The 13,521-nt window shown below is 45.6% G+C and overlaps 1 protein-coding gene across 2 annotated transcripts in view; it reads left to right on the top strand.

The window, feature by feature from the left end:
- Window positions 1–3,692: 3,692 nt before the first annotated feature.
- The window catches only part of LOC109614569 (A disintegrin and metalloproteinase with thrombospondin motifs 2-like), a 132,843-nt gene continuing 123,014 nt past the window's right edge, over window positions 3,693–13,521 (top strand). The window contains exons 1-2 of one of the 2 annotated variants that reach the window (XM_013133529.3): window positions 3,693–3,962; window positions 6,043–6,473. In XM_013133529.3, coding sequence (XP_012988983.2) covers window positions 3,878–3,962; window positions 6,043–6,473 — 516 coding nt within the window. In that variant the 5' untranslated portion in view covers window positions 3,693–3,877. The remainder of the gene's footprint in view (window positions 3,963–6,042; window positions 6,474–13,521) is intronic. The other variant, XM_013133530.4, reaches the window with a different exon arrangement.

Here is a 13,521-nt window from a genome sequence, read left to right as displayed (position 1 = left end):
TAATTGAGCATTGGTTGGCACAGTGGAGGAATTGTAGTAGAAAAAAATGAGAAGGTGTATTGCCTCAGCAGCTGTTTAAAGGGTTTGGGGGTTTCGTTTCAAGGATACGGATGGAGACCTGATCTGTTTGTGTGTGTGCGTGTGTGTGTGTGTGTTTGAACTATATGTGTGCGTACTCTGTGTGTGTGTTGTTTGGGCAGTGGAAAACCACACACATTAACACGCAAACACACAAACACACACACAGACACACACTAAAGAGAGAGAAGGAGAGGGATATTTGAAGCATATCTGGAAAATAGACCACTTGCGTTGTTCATTGATTACCCTGGCCTCTGTGTATGAAGTGTAGGAGGTAGGCATCATTATCAGATGTCTGTGGAGAACTCGCTACATGACCAACAGTAGTATGGGACAAGTCAGCCATGCTGAACCTGACAAGGTACGTTAGGGGTGGCAAATAGCCTACTGGTTAGAGAAACTACATTCGATCCCAGAGCTGGCTATGTGGTTCTGTCCCTTGGCAAAGCAGTTATCCTTTGTGGCTCCCAGGTTGTTGCTGCAAGTCAATTTAGCTATTATACCTTATAATAATAATAATAATGTTATATTTTCTATTATGACTACTATAGATTTGCAGGGGTTCCAAAGGGCACAATATTCTATATGGTACTGTAATTTGTCCAAAGCCTTTCAGTGGCATATTATATAATTATAAGGTCATTTTTCCAGACTGTGATGGTGTCTGTAGAAGTTGAGGGTGAAGATGCATGGTGACTACTTTATTCTGGTATCTAATAAATCTTCCATTGTTTTACACCTTCACCTCACCATTGACTGGCTCATTGTTTCTCTTCCTGCTGTGTCTTGCTGTCACACCTTTATTGTTCCTACTGATCAACCTGTCTATCAATGCCACCTTCCAAGTGCTGCACGGAATTCATGGTATGCCCGCACGCCTATACACACGCACACACATGCACAGTGTTGTGAGCCTTTAGCCTGACAAGGCCCAGGTTTGATGCCTGGTCATGTAACCTTTCAGAGGCACAATTCAACACCTGTCCCACAGCTCATAAGACATGCTAATCCATGCAAACACATGGGGACCTGCTGTCTGACCTCAGCAAGGACACCTACACCACTACCTCAAAGAGAAGGAGGAATGAGGGAGTAGGTGGAGAGACGGACATAGAGAAGGGAAGATGGAGGAGAGTTAGAAAGAGAGAGATAGGGAACGGCGAGTGAATGGAGATAGAGGATAGAGAAAGATGAGAGGGAGGAAACAGAAAGAAAAACATGGACCGAGAGAGAGACACGCAAAAGCACAGACAGGGAGAGATGCCCCTGCTACCCTCAGTTGAACAGTATAATAGACACATCCCTGCTGAGACACTTAAAATGACTCAGGGATGGTATAGATCAGTACATTGTCTTTCAGAGCTTTGGTGCCTTCTTGGCTAGCTCTCCCTTGAAATATGAGACAGCGGGTCTCAAAAGGTTTTTCTCCTGGTCAAATAAAGGTATAAATAAATAAATAAATATTGCTTTACTGGCTCTCCATGGTCTGCATGGAGACTGGACTTGTACTGAATTGTACCCATTACTTGTGCTTCCATTCTAGTAGCCTGGCCTGGGTTCTGTTGGCCTATCACTGAAGGGAGGGGAAGGGATAACTGGAATGGTTGGGGGGTTGTTTTTATTTCATTTTGTTGTGTATGTACTTTTTTATGCCTGACTTCTGGGGCATTTCAGTTATGTTCAAAAATAAACACAGGCTCTGTCTAAATGTTTAATCGTTAATATTGTATTTGTTGCCTTCAATAAAACATGCTCTAAATGAAACATTGGAGAGGTTGGCATTCTTCTGATTTGTTCTGGTTTTATGAAGCTCTCTCTAATCCAGACAGAGAAACATCCAGGCCTTCACCTGTCAAATACTACAAACATACTAACCACTTTCACCTGCCACTGACAGAAACATCACAGAATCACAACAGTTCAACATGTATTTGACAAAACAGGTATATATTTCTCAATCACACAAGCTGTTTGCACATGCACAGACAATGGACCTGTTATTAGGTGGCCTCTGCCAAGGAGAGCTTCAGCTATAATAACCCACACAAACACACAGCGGTCTGGGAGAAGGATATTAGAGGCATCTCCCTCCCTCCCAGCTTCTCCAAGTCTACTTTTCAAGGTGCGGGGCTTGGGTATCCCCATGGCAACAGCGAAGCAACCAGGAGCAGACCAAGGGCGGTGGGTGTGGGAATTGCCTTTGGCCTGTCCCCCTACAACACACACACTCAGGCATGTGAACGCCCACACAATCCTTAAGTAGAGAGCCCCGCCCTTTGTGCTCAGTGCTTGTGGTGTCGCTGTGAAATGTCACAGTGTTCCAAACCTCTACCCTGCAGCTGGTTCACCTCACGGGGACTGTGTGCGTGTGTGTGTGTGTGTGCGTGTGTACTGTGTGTGTGTGTGTGTGTGTATATGTGCATACACAGAGGGAAAGGCCAAAGGTGGCTCCTCTCTCACCCCACCTTCCATCATCCTCCCCAAACACACACATGGTCTGCGTCACTGTTAGTGGATCGTGTGTCATCCTGTTGTTAGAACCTGGTACGTACAATGCAAGTGTTGTGGGTTCAGTTCCCAAGGGGGCCAGTAGGGGGCTACTGAACGTCAACCTGTACAAGATTGTTTGCTAAATCACTTAAAGGTAAATGTTTTAGGGACCTTCAGGGGTACAGGCCTGCTTCCACACTGGCCTAGATATTTCTCCTGCCTATCCGTTTTCTCCCCCGTTTCCTCGCTGCCTCTTTTCTTCACTGTATCCACCTTTTCTCGCTTTCTCCCTATTCTATACATCTCTCTCTATCTCTTTGACTCCCACCCCTGAACCGCAGGCGCTAGAAGCTAATGAGATAAAAGCTCCATCCTATAAGGGCTATATTAAGCTGAAGCATTACTTTTCTCTCTTTACCTTTCATGTACAGTATTTGAAAAAAAAATTATAATAATCATTCAAAGGTTAACATTAATTATGGTATGTAGCATTCTGTAACCCAAGTGTAACCACAAATGAAAGACGATGCTTAAAGACTGGACATTAAATTTAAGCTTCTTTCCTCTCATTGTAATACAGCTAACTTTGCACTCGTCTAGTGCAATAGCTCCGTAAATTAGGCCCTTGGGTCCTGCGTTTAACATTCCCCTCTCGACCTTACCCGAGTCGTTTTATTCTGCCAGCCGCCACACAAGGCGCTGTTGCTCCGCTGCTTATTCTTAGTCGGGACGCTCACAGAATATTCAAAGTTTATACTAAGGTTTGCAGGATGCTGGTGGGACCGGCCGATGAAACAAACCCAACAAATAGTGATTGGGGAGAACAGTTTAAGTCACTATAAAAAAAATGTTTTTCTCCCAAAATATGCCACCAATCCTGGACAGGGAACGCTTCTCATTTTCGCATGTTTTCCTCATTAAGTTTACCTGTCATTCACTAATAGTTGCAGCACAGCGAATGCTTTTAGAACTATTCTCTGATCCTCCTTGCTTGTCCCTACGCGCGCAACACAGTAAGAAATGTGTGGGCGCGCGTGTATGTGTATGTATATAGAGTCGGAGACTTGTCAGAGCGCAAAGCAAAGGAGCGAGAGGGAGAGAGTGTGTGCGAGTTAGTGAGAGTGAGAGAGCTAGAGAGAGAGAGCGAGAGAGAGAGGGGGGGGGGGCGCGTTCTCTCCCGGTGCACTTGGCAGTTAGTTGCGGGCTGCTGTGCTGTTGCTGTCGTGGCGGTGTGGCTGGTCGCGGGGAACTTGAGCACACTGGAGCCCGAAGTCCCACTCTCTCACCTGCGCAGTTCGGAGCTGCCATGGGTCTCGCGCCTGGATTTACTATCTTAATCATTCTGCCGGCCTTTCTGCAGACAAGCGGCCTATATATCGCCAGTAGCGTAGGTACGTAAAAGTGGGAGTCTATGTTTACAATTTTGCTCTTTCCATAAGCCGGGGTCAATTGGCTAAGCGCGCAATTAGGTGCGCCCGACAGCATACAGCTATTATAGGCAGTTATTTACACACCCCAAAGCGTTTAAACTTTGGCTTATTGAAAAGATGATGGTTCCCGATACTTTACCCCGAGATTCTGCTCTTTCTGTGCTGTGTCATCAGGGCAGGCAGTGTTTGTGAAGTGTGCGTTGCCCTCTCCTTATCCGGCTGCTGGCGCGGGCGGTGTTTCAGCATTTCGGACAGTCAGGGGGAATTCACTTTGGTTGTAAAAAGGATGCAAGGAGCGGTGGATGTCTGCGTTGAACCTCATCTGATTACGTGGAGATCGCAGCTATCGATTTAGTCACGGAACGGAAGGGTTGAATGTTATTGATTTTAAATGAACATGTAGTTCCCGTTATGTTACATAAAAATAGAAAAATAGCAATGCTACTATAATAACAAATGCAGGTTATAATTGCACCAGTGTACACATAGTATCGAAGAGCACACTAATGTTCTGTAGAAAACTTTTACATTGTACACTTTTGTATGTCCACGAAAAAAAAAATAGTTGGAGCGTTGTGAATAAGATCTGAAGGATAAGATCTGGCAGTACAAGTGCGTGTTGCACCTCATCCTCACCTGTTTAATTCTCACCGCTGTTACATTGGCCAACAACATCCCTTATAAACACACACATCATAGTGATTAAAACACAATTTTATGCATTGACTGTGTAAATATATCTGTTTAGATAACAACACGAGTGATATCGAGCAGAATGCGAAGAGTTGTTAGTGTCACTTCTGATCTAGAGCTGTGTCTTTGAGTAGTGAGTAGTGATAGGTGGGCGAGGTGCAGCGTTCTGTCACCAGCGGCCCCGGAGGAAGCATCTATCTCTCTCGCGTATCTAAAAGCCGCCTCAGAGGGAGGTGTCATTGTCAGTGTCACAGTTATAGGGCTATATGCGTCGCCAAGCGAACTGCCTGTTGTGCATAAATAACCTGGTTATGTCGAAATAATATTGGCGCAGTTGGCTAAAATAAATATAAAATAATAATTTTGAAATTGTGTTTTAGTATGTCTTCCAAAGCTTCAGGGGACAGCATGCATGTTGCAGACCTGTAAGCATTAATTATTATACAAAATATGATACAGTATGCATACTTTGCATATTTTTTGTCATTATGAAGAGGTTTATTTGTTATCATTTTATGCATTCGAACAAATATAATTAATGCATACAACACTTTCTTCTGTTGTTCCTTCTTGTAATCTCGTCATCTACTGGCTCCACAAATATTTTTTATTAAGCCAGTCACGCAATTGTTTCTTTACTCAGTTGCATGCCAAAGCTAGGCCTATAAGTTAGCACCATAGGAGTCGAGGTAGGTGGTAAAAAAAACCAAAAAAACATTATGCAGCGTGTGAGCCGTAATCAGCACCTTGATCTTCTGCTGCTTTATCTCTGTTGTATTCGTGCAGCTGCGCGTGAGGACAGGGCTGAGGGAGCGATACGTGTATGCACCCAACGCGCAAATGCTGACGTTGCTGTTTTCTATCATGTAGCCCAACTAGGGCGTGGGGTCGCATCTGGGTTCATTAGTGGGGGCATGCTCCTGCGTAGCTGTGGACTAGGTTTATCTGTTGGATGTCATGCATGTTCTCCATGATGAAGTGATGCAATTGAGAATGGAACAAATAAAGAATCCAACCGCCTCCTCCCTACAGTAACACTCCTCAATTTACTCCACTTTTCCTTTTCTCTTTGTCTGACCTCTACCTCTTTCTCCCTCTCTCACTCCTACCTCTCTTGTCCCTCCACCTCTCCTTATCCCCTTACTCCCTTTCTGTTCCCTCCTGTCCTGTCCTGGTCCTCCTGCTGTCCTCTCCTCGTCCTCCTGCTGTCCTGTCCTCTTCCTCCTGCTGTCCTGTCCTCGTCCTCCTGCTGTCCTGTCCTCTTCCTCCTGCTGTCCTGTCTCTACCTGGCTCTTCTCTACTCTCTCAATCGCCGTCCCTTCATCCACCTACCTCCTCTGCCCTCCAGACTCCCTGCAGCATGTACTGGGGGAGTATGGACTGGTGAGGCCTGTGAGCGTGGACGCAGACGGCCGGTTCCTGTCCCATGTCGTGTCGGCCGGCGCGGTGGGGGCAGGGGCGGGGCAGCACCGTAGGCGCTGGCGGAGGGAGGTCGGAGGAAGAGAGGGAGCGTACGAGGACCAGACGGAGGACAGAGGGCCCCGGCATGGACAGCTTTACTACAACGTCACCGTCTTCGGCCGGGAGTTCCACCTGCGTCTGCGGCACAACGCGCGACTGGTGGCCCCCGGAGCCAAGATGGAGTGGCACGACGACGACGACAACGACAGCAACGGAGCAGCCACGCGTTCCGAGCCCCTGTTGGGGGACTGCTTCTACGTGGGTGACGTAACGGACACGCCCGGAGCCACCGTAGCCATCAGCAACTGTGACGGCCTGGTGAGTTTTCGGGGTCACTGTTGAGTCAATGCACTTCTGTACTAGATTTTCCCTTCCCCGCCCAGACTTACTGTGGTGTTCGAACTGCTGTGTCCTTGTTGCTGATTGGTGGAGCTGGGCCTAGCTCTCTACATGAAAGTGAATCCGTTTAGGCTGTGATGTGTCTGTTTTGCCGTTGTGTTCTTGGACTGTGTGAGGATACTTCTCCAGGGCCTTCTCCGGAACATGGCCTGTAAGGTGTTTAGAAGGAGGTTGTCCGTAGCCAAGCCTGTCCCCATCTTTTGAATGTCTGCCTACATGTGGCATCGACTGCAAGACACAGAGAGGAGCCATGCCTGAGTTTCCATAGGAACGCCCAATGTGAAGAGAGAGAGAAGGGGAGAGAGAGAAAGGAGAGAGAGAGAGAGAGAGAGTGAGTGAGAGAGAGACAGAGCGAGAGAGTGAGAGAGAGAGAGAGAGAGAGAGAGAAAAAGAGGAGAACCAGAAAGCGAAAGGATGGACTGCATAACTCTTTGACTTCCCTCTGGTGACTTAACATGCTTCCTGTCTGACCCCAGGGTTAAGAGTTCATGGAGGGGTCATGTTGATATTTGCTGTGATGTTGTTCTGCTTGTTCTCGTCCTGCACCATGAAGCCCACACAACATGTGAAATACTTGAGTCCTGTTTAACTCAGAGAGAGGAAACACAGATGTAATTTGATACACTGCAAGCAGCTTTTAGAAACTATCAAATCAAAATATTTAAAGAGAGTTCAATTCTGTTGTCAATAGGTGGTAGGTGGTATTTTGAAAACTATTAAATTACTGAATGATGTGTTTGAAATCTCATGCATGGATAATTGGTCTGTGTGTTTGTTTGTCTTGGAGAAGGTGGGGGAGGCCCCAATGACATGTGTATTTGTCTATGTATGTTTGACTGGAAAGGCGGACAAGGGAGTAGGAAAGGATGAGGACAGAGGGGAGGAGAAGATGAAATAAGAATATCAGGGAGGAGATGAATAGCTGGGAGTATAGGAAGAACAAGGAGTAGAAGGGAGGAGAAGAACAGGGAATAGAGTAGCAAATTTGTTTCCCTCATTAGACCAGTGTTAATGTGTTAATTAGTCAACAGCCAAAAGCTGACCAACTAAGAGAGCATGCTGCCAGTACCCAGCCAATACTTAGTATCCACCCAGCTAATACCCAGTATCCACCCAGCTAGTACCCAGCCAATACCCAGTATCCACCCAACCAATACCTGGCCAATACCCAGTATCCACCCAGCTAGTACCCTGCCAATACCCAGTATCCACCCAGCCAGTCCCCAGCCAATACCCAGTATCCACCCAACCAATACCTGGCCAATACCCAGTATCCACCCAGCCAGTCCCTGGCCAATACCCAGTATCCACCCAGCCAGTACCCTGCCAATACCCAGTATCCACCCAGCCAGTCCCCGGCCAATACCCAGTATCCACCCAGCCAGTATCCAGCTAATACCCAGTATCCACACAGCCAGTACCCAGCCAATACCCAGTATCCACCCAGCCAGTACCCTGCCAATACCCAGTATCCACCCAGCCAGTATCCAGCTAATACCCAGTATCCACACAGCCAGTACCCAGCCAATACCCAGTATCCACACAGCCAGTAACCAGCCAATACCCAGTATCCACCCAGCCAGTACCCAGCTAATACCCAGTATCCACACACCCAGCCAGTCCCCAGCCAATACCCATTATCCACCCAGCTAGTACCCAGCCAATACCCAGTATCCACCCAACCAATACCTGGCCAATACCCAGTATCCACCCAGCCAGTCCCTGGCCAATACCCAGTATCCACCCAGCCAGTACCCTGCCAATACCCAGTATCCACCCAGCCAGTCCCCGGCCAATACCCAGTATCCACCCAGCCAGTATCCAGCTAATACCCAGTATCCACACAGCCAGTACCCAGCCAATACCCAGTATCCACCCAGCCAGTACCCTGCCAATACCCAGTATCCACCCAGCCAGTATCCAGCTAATACCCAGTATCCACACAGCCAGTACCCAGCCAATACCCAGTATCCACACAGCCAGTAACCAGCCAATACCCAGTATCCACCCAGCCAGTACCCAGCTAATACCCAGTATCCACACACCCAGCCAGTCCCCAGCCAATACCCATTATCCACCCAGCTAGTACCCAGCCAATACCCAGTATCCACCCAACCAATACCTGGCCAATACCCAGTATCCACCCAGCCAGTCCCTGGCCAATACCCAGTATCCACCCAGCCAGTACCCTGCCAATACCCAGTATCCACCCAGCCAGTCCCCGGCCAATACCCAGTATCCACCCAGCCAGTATCCAGCTAATACCCAGTATCCACACAGCCAGTACCCAGCCAATACCCAGTATCCACCCAGCCAGTACCCTGCCAATACCCAGTATCCACCCAGCCAGTATCCAGCTAATACCCAGTATCCACACAGCCAGTACCCAGCCAATACCCAGTATCCACACAGCCAGTAACCAGCCAATACCCAGTATCCACCCAGCCAGTACCCAGCTAATACCCAGTATCCACACACCCAGCCAGTCCCCAGCCAATACCCAGTATCCACCCAGCCAATACCCAGTATCCACCCTGCCAGTACCCAGGCAATACCCAGCTTGTATCCAGTACCCAGTATCCAGCAAGCCAATACCCGACCAGTATCCAGACAGTACTGAGCCAGCGCCCAGCCAGCCAGTACACACCCACCCAGCCAGTAACCAGTCAGCCAGTACCCATCCAGCCAGTAACCAAAACAAACTGCCAGCATGGACAAAAGGGGGCAGATTCTTCACCAGCTCTCAGCTTTACTCTGCTCTGCCCCCAACTTACTGTCTGGCCACTAGCCACAACCCAGAGAGAGGGAGGGAGAATGTAAGTAAAGGAATAAAGGGAATAATGAAGGAATAAAGGGCTGAATAAAAAGCAGAACAGGGAGAGAGAAAAAAGGAGAAAGTTGGAGCAAAGGCAGCGTGAAGAGCAAGCAAGATGGAGGGAGGGGAATATTGGTGTGGAGCGATGAATGGTTGTTGAGGTGAATTGGTTTCTTGTGAAGAGAGCCTGTGATCAGCTGGTGAGGTCTTGCTGAGTAGTTGAGGAGATGCAAGAGGCAGCACAGTGGGAAGAAAGGGGTCTGGAAAGGGTGCTCATGGTGGGAGTGGGGGCTGGGGGGTTAAAGGAAAATTAAATTGCGGCTTGAGTGTAGTATTCCATGTGTGTCTTTCTCTGCTCCTCTATGCATTAGAAAGAGAGAGGGAGAGTGAGAGGGAGAGAGAGAGGGAGAGAGAGAGGGAGAGAGAGAGGGAGAGAGAGAGGGAGAGAGACAGGGAGAGAGACATTGTGTGTGTATTTCTCCATCTGGGGCGGAGAGAGAATGATTAGAATACTTATGTTTCTGATGTCACTGGTGGTCCTGTTTGTTATCATTTTGATATCTGTCGTTATGTTTTTTTTTTAAATCTTGTTAATTCTTTTTTGTGAACTAATAATTTCGAAACACGCTTTAGCAATGTGTACATTGTTATGTCATGCCAAAAGCAAAACATTTATTCAGAGAGACAGATACAACTGTCAGGGGAGAGAGGGATGGACAAAGAGAGAAAGACAGACATGGAGGGAAGGAAAGTGAATTAGAGAGAGAGATGGAATGTAGTGTCAGTTGTGGTGATGTGAGAAGCAAGGCAGGCCTGGCTGCTCTGTATATTCTCCTGCCCTGGTCTTTCTCCATGCAGACCCAGGCCATTGCTGTCTTTAATGACTATTTTGAAAATTAGTATCTTATCTATTATGATATTTAATCAGTCATTCAGATAAAAACAAGGCGTAAACACTGCAGAACACTGCTGGAATAGGGTAAACCATCAAAAACACTTGTTGTGTACTATCAACCATTATGATCACATAGAAAACTATCAACCATCATAAAAACATAGTGTACTATAAACCATTATGAACACATAGAATACTATCAACCATCATAAAAACATAGCGTACTATAAACCATTATGAACACAGAATACTATCAACCATCATAAATACATAATGTACTATCAATCATCATAAAATCATGGTGTACTATAAACCATCATAAAAACATGGTGTACTATAAACCATCATCAACACATAGCGTACTATAAACCATCATCAACACATAGTGTACTATAAACCATCATCAACACATAGCGTACTAAAAACCATCATCAACACATAGTGTACTATAAACCCTCATCAGCACATACTGTAGTATATTATAAACCATCATTAAACCATCATAAAAACATTGTGTACTATAAACAATCATAAAAACTAATTAGGTCAATTGGCAGCAGGGTATTAAAAGAGAATCCTAGAGAGGATGAGTAAAGATGGGGGAGGGGTAAAGATGGGGACGGGTTCACCACTCTGTGAAAGGCTGCGCAGGCAAATAGTGCAACAATTTAAGTCTAACGTTTCTCAACGTAAAATTGTGAAGAGTTAAGGGATCTCATCATCTATGGTACATACAATCATTAAAAGATTATTCAGAGAATCCAGAGAAATCTGGATTTTCTGGGACGAGGCCGAAAACCAGTATTGGACTAACGTGATCTTTGGGTCTTCAGGTGGCAATGCATTAAAAGTAGACACGATTCTGTAGTGGAAATCACTGCATGGGCTCAGGAACACTTTCAAAAACCATTGTCTGTGAACACAGTATGTCGCTGCATCCACAAATGCAAGTTAAAACTCTACCATGCAAAGAAGAAACCAGATATAAACAAGATCCAGAAATGTTGCCACCTTCTCTGGGCCAGATTGAGGCAAAGTGGAAAAATCCTGCGGTGTGACGAATCAAAATTAGAAATTATCTTTGGAACAATATACTGTGTACAGGTTTTGGAGCATATATAAAAATATAGACAAGTGTTTTTTCAGGGAAAGCCTTGTTTAATTCAGGAAGACAATGCCAAACCACATTCTTCACGTATTACAACACCTTTCACCCATTGAAAACATTTGGCGCATTATGAAACGAAAAATACCACAAAGGAGACCGCGAACTGTTGAGCAGCTGAAATCCTATATCAACAAGAATGGGAAAACATTTCACTTTCAAAACTACAGCAATTGGTCTCCACAGTTCCCAAATGAGTATTGTCTAAAGACGTGGCATTGCTACACAGTGGTAAACATGCCCCTGCCCCAACCTTTTTGAAATGTGTTTCTGGCATCAAATTCAAAAGGGAAAGTATTTTTCCAAAAACAAATTTTTCTTAGTTTTAACATTTTATATATTGTCTTTATACTATTTTCAATTAAGTATAGGGATAAATGATTTTCACATCATTGCATTCTGTTTTTTCTATTTGGGTTTTACGCAGCGTCCCAACTATTTTGGAAACGGTGTTCTAGATTGCTCACCATCATAAAGACATAATGTTTTGTTTACCATCATATAGACATACTGATTTGTTTACCATCATATAGACATTCTGTTTTGTTTACCATCATATAGACATACTGATTTGTTTACCATCATATAGACATTCTGTTTTGTTTTCCATCATATAGACATACTTTTTTGTTTACCATCATATAGACATACTGTTTTGATTACCATCATATAGACATACTGTTTTGTTAACCATCATATAGACATACTGTTTTGTTTACCATCATATAGACATAATGTTTTGTTTACCATCATATAGACATAGTGCTTTGTTTACCATCATAAAGACATAGTGTATTATTCACCATCATAAAGACATAATGTATTGTTAAACATCATAAATACATAGTGTATTATTCACCATCATAAAGACATAGTGTATTGTTAAACATCATAAATACATAGTGTATTATTCACCATCATAAAGACATAGTGTATTGTTAAACATCATAAATACATAGTGTATTATTCACCATCATAAAGACATAGTGTATTTTTAACCATCATAAAGACATATTGTATTGTTAACCATCATAAAAACAGCTTCTTACACAGCCATCCAAACTACCATTTCAGATGGACCAGGCTTGAAATAATCACAAGGTGTAGGCAAATTATAGAGTGGCATTGTGTTGTAGTGGGAACACAGGGTCAGACAGGTACCCAGGTATAGATTCAGCCAATAGGAAAGCTCAGACAGGGAGTGAGGGATCACTTCTAGCATCGGCTAGGATATAACTGGAGGCTACGGAGAGAGATGGCTCAACATGGAATTACATATAGAACTGATGATTTATGTGATCTAGGCGGGGCCCAGGCCTTTCTGTACCATACCTCTCAATCTAAACATCAGACCAACACAGGAGCAGACAGACAGACAAAAGTATAAACTGATGGTGGACGTCGGACCTGTCATCATTCCTGCTGCCGCTCTGCAACAGGTGGGAGAACACCTGGCCCGTGAAGACGTATATTACACAAACTCTCACACACACACACACACACACACACACACACACACACACACACACACACGCACACACACACGCAGCACGGACATGTACACACATACCAACAAACACATGTACGCAGGCATGAACATGCTCACATGCAGACAGAAACACGCATAGGTGTACACGCAAGCGCGCACACACATGCATGTAAACATGCACACTCCCACAGACACACACACACACAGGGCACGGCTGGGAAATGAGAAGGCCCCCCCTGGGGTCACGGCGCTCCAGCATATGGCAGTTAAACGCATGGCGAGGGCACACTAGAGGAGGAGCCAGGGACGAACCTCGCCAGGCTTAGAGAAGTGATCCGAAATGTGTGTTGATCAGAGAGTGTTTCCCTGTCTCTTTCATCTGTTCTCTACCACCCCCCCCCCCCCGTCCCCTTCACCCCCAACCTCCCTCTCTTTCCCTCAGTCACCAGCAGTAGAGACAGGTTGGATGGCTCTTCTAATGATGCTATTAAAAGTGCTAGGGTAGAGAGAGGAACGGATAGGCAGACTGCTTTTGTTCCCCGACAGCCACAGATCCAGACCTTGATCACGTTCCTCACTCGGGGAGAGAGAAACACACACACA

Source organism: Esox lucius, chromosome 4, assembly GCF_011004845.1.
Source record: "Esox lucius isolate fEsoLuc1 chromosome 4, fEsoLuc1.pri, whole genome shotgun sequence".
Taxonomy (NCBI): Eukaryota; Metazoa; Chordata; class Actinopteri; order Esociformes; family Esocidae; genus Esox; species Esox lucius.
This window is presented reverse-complemented; position numbering and strand designations above follow the sequence as displayed.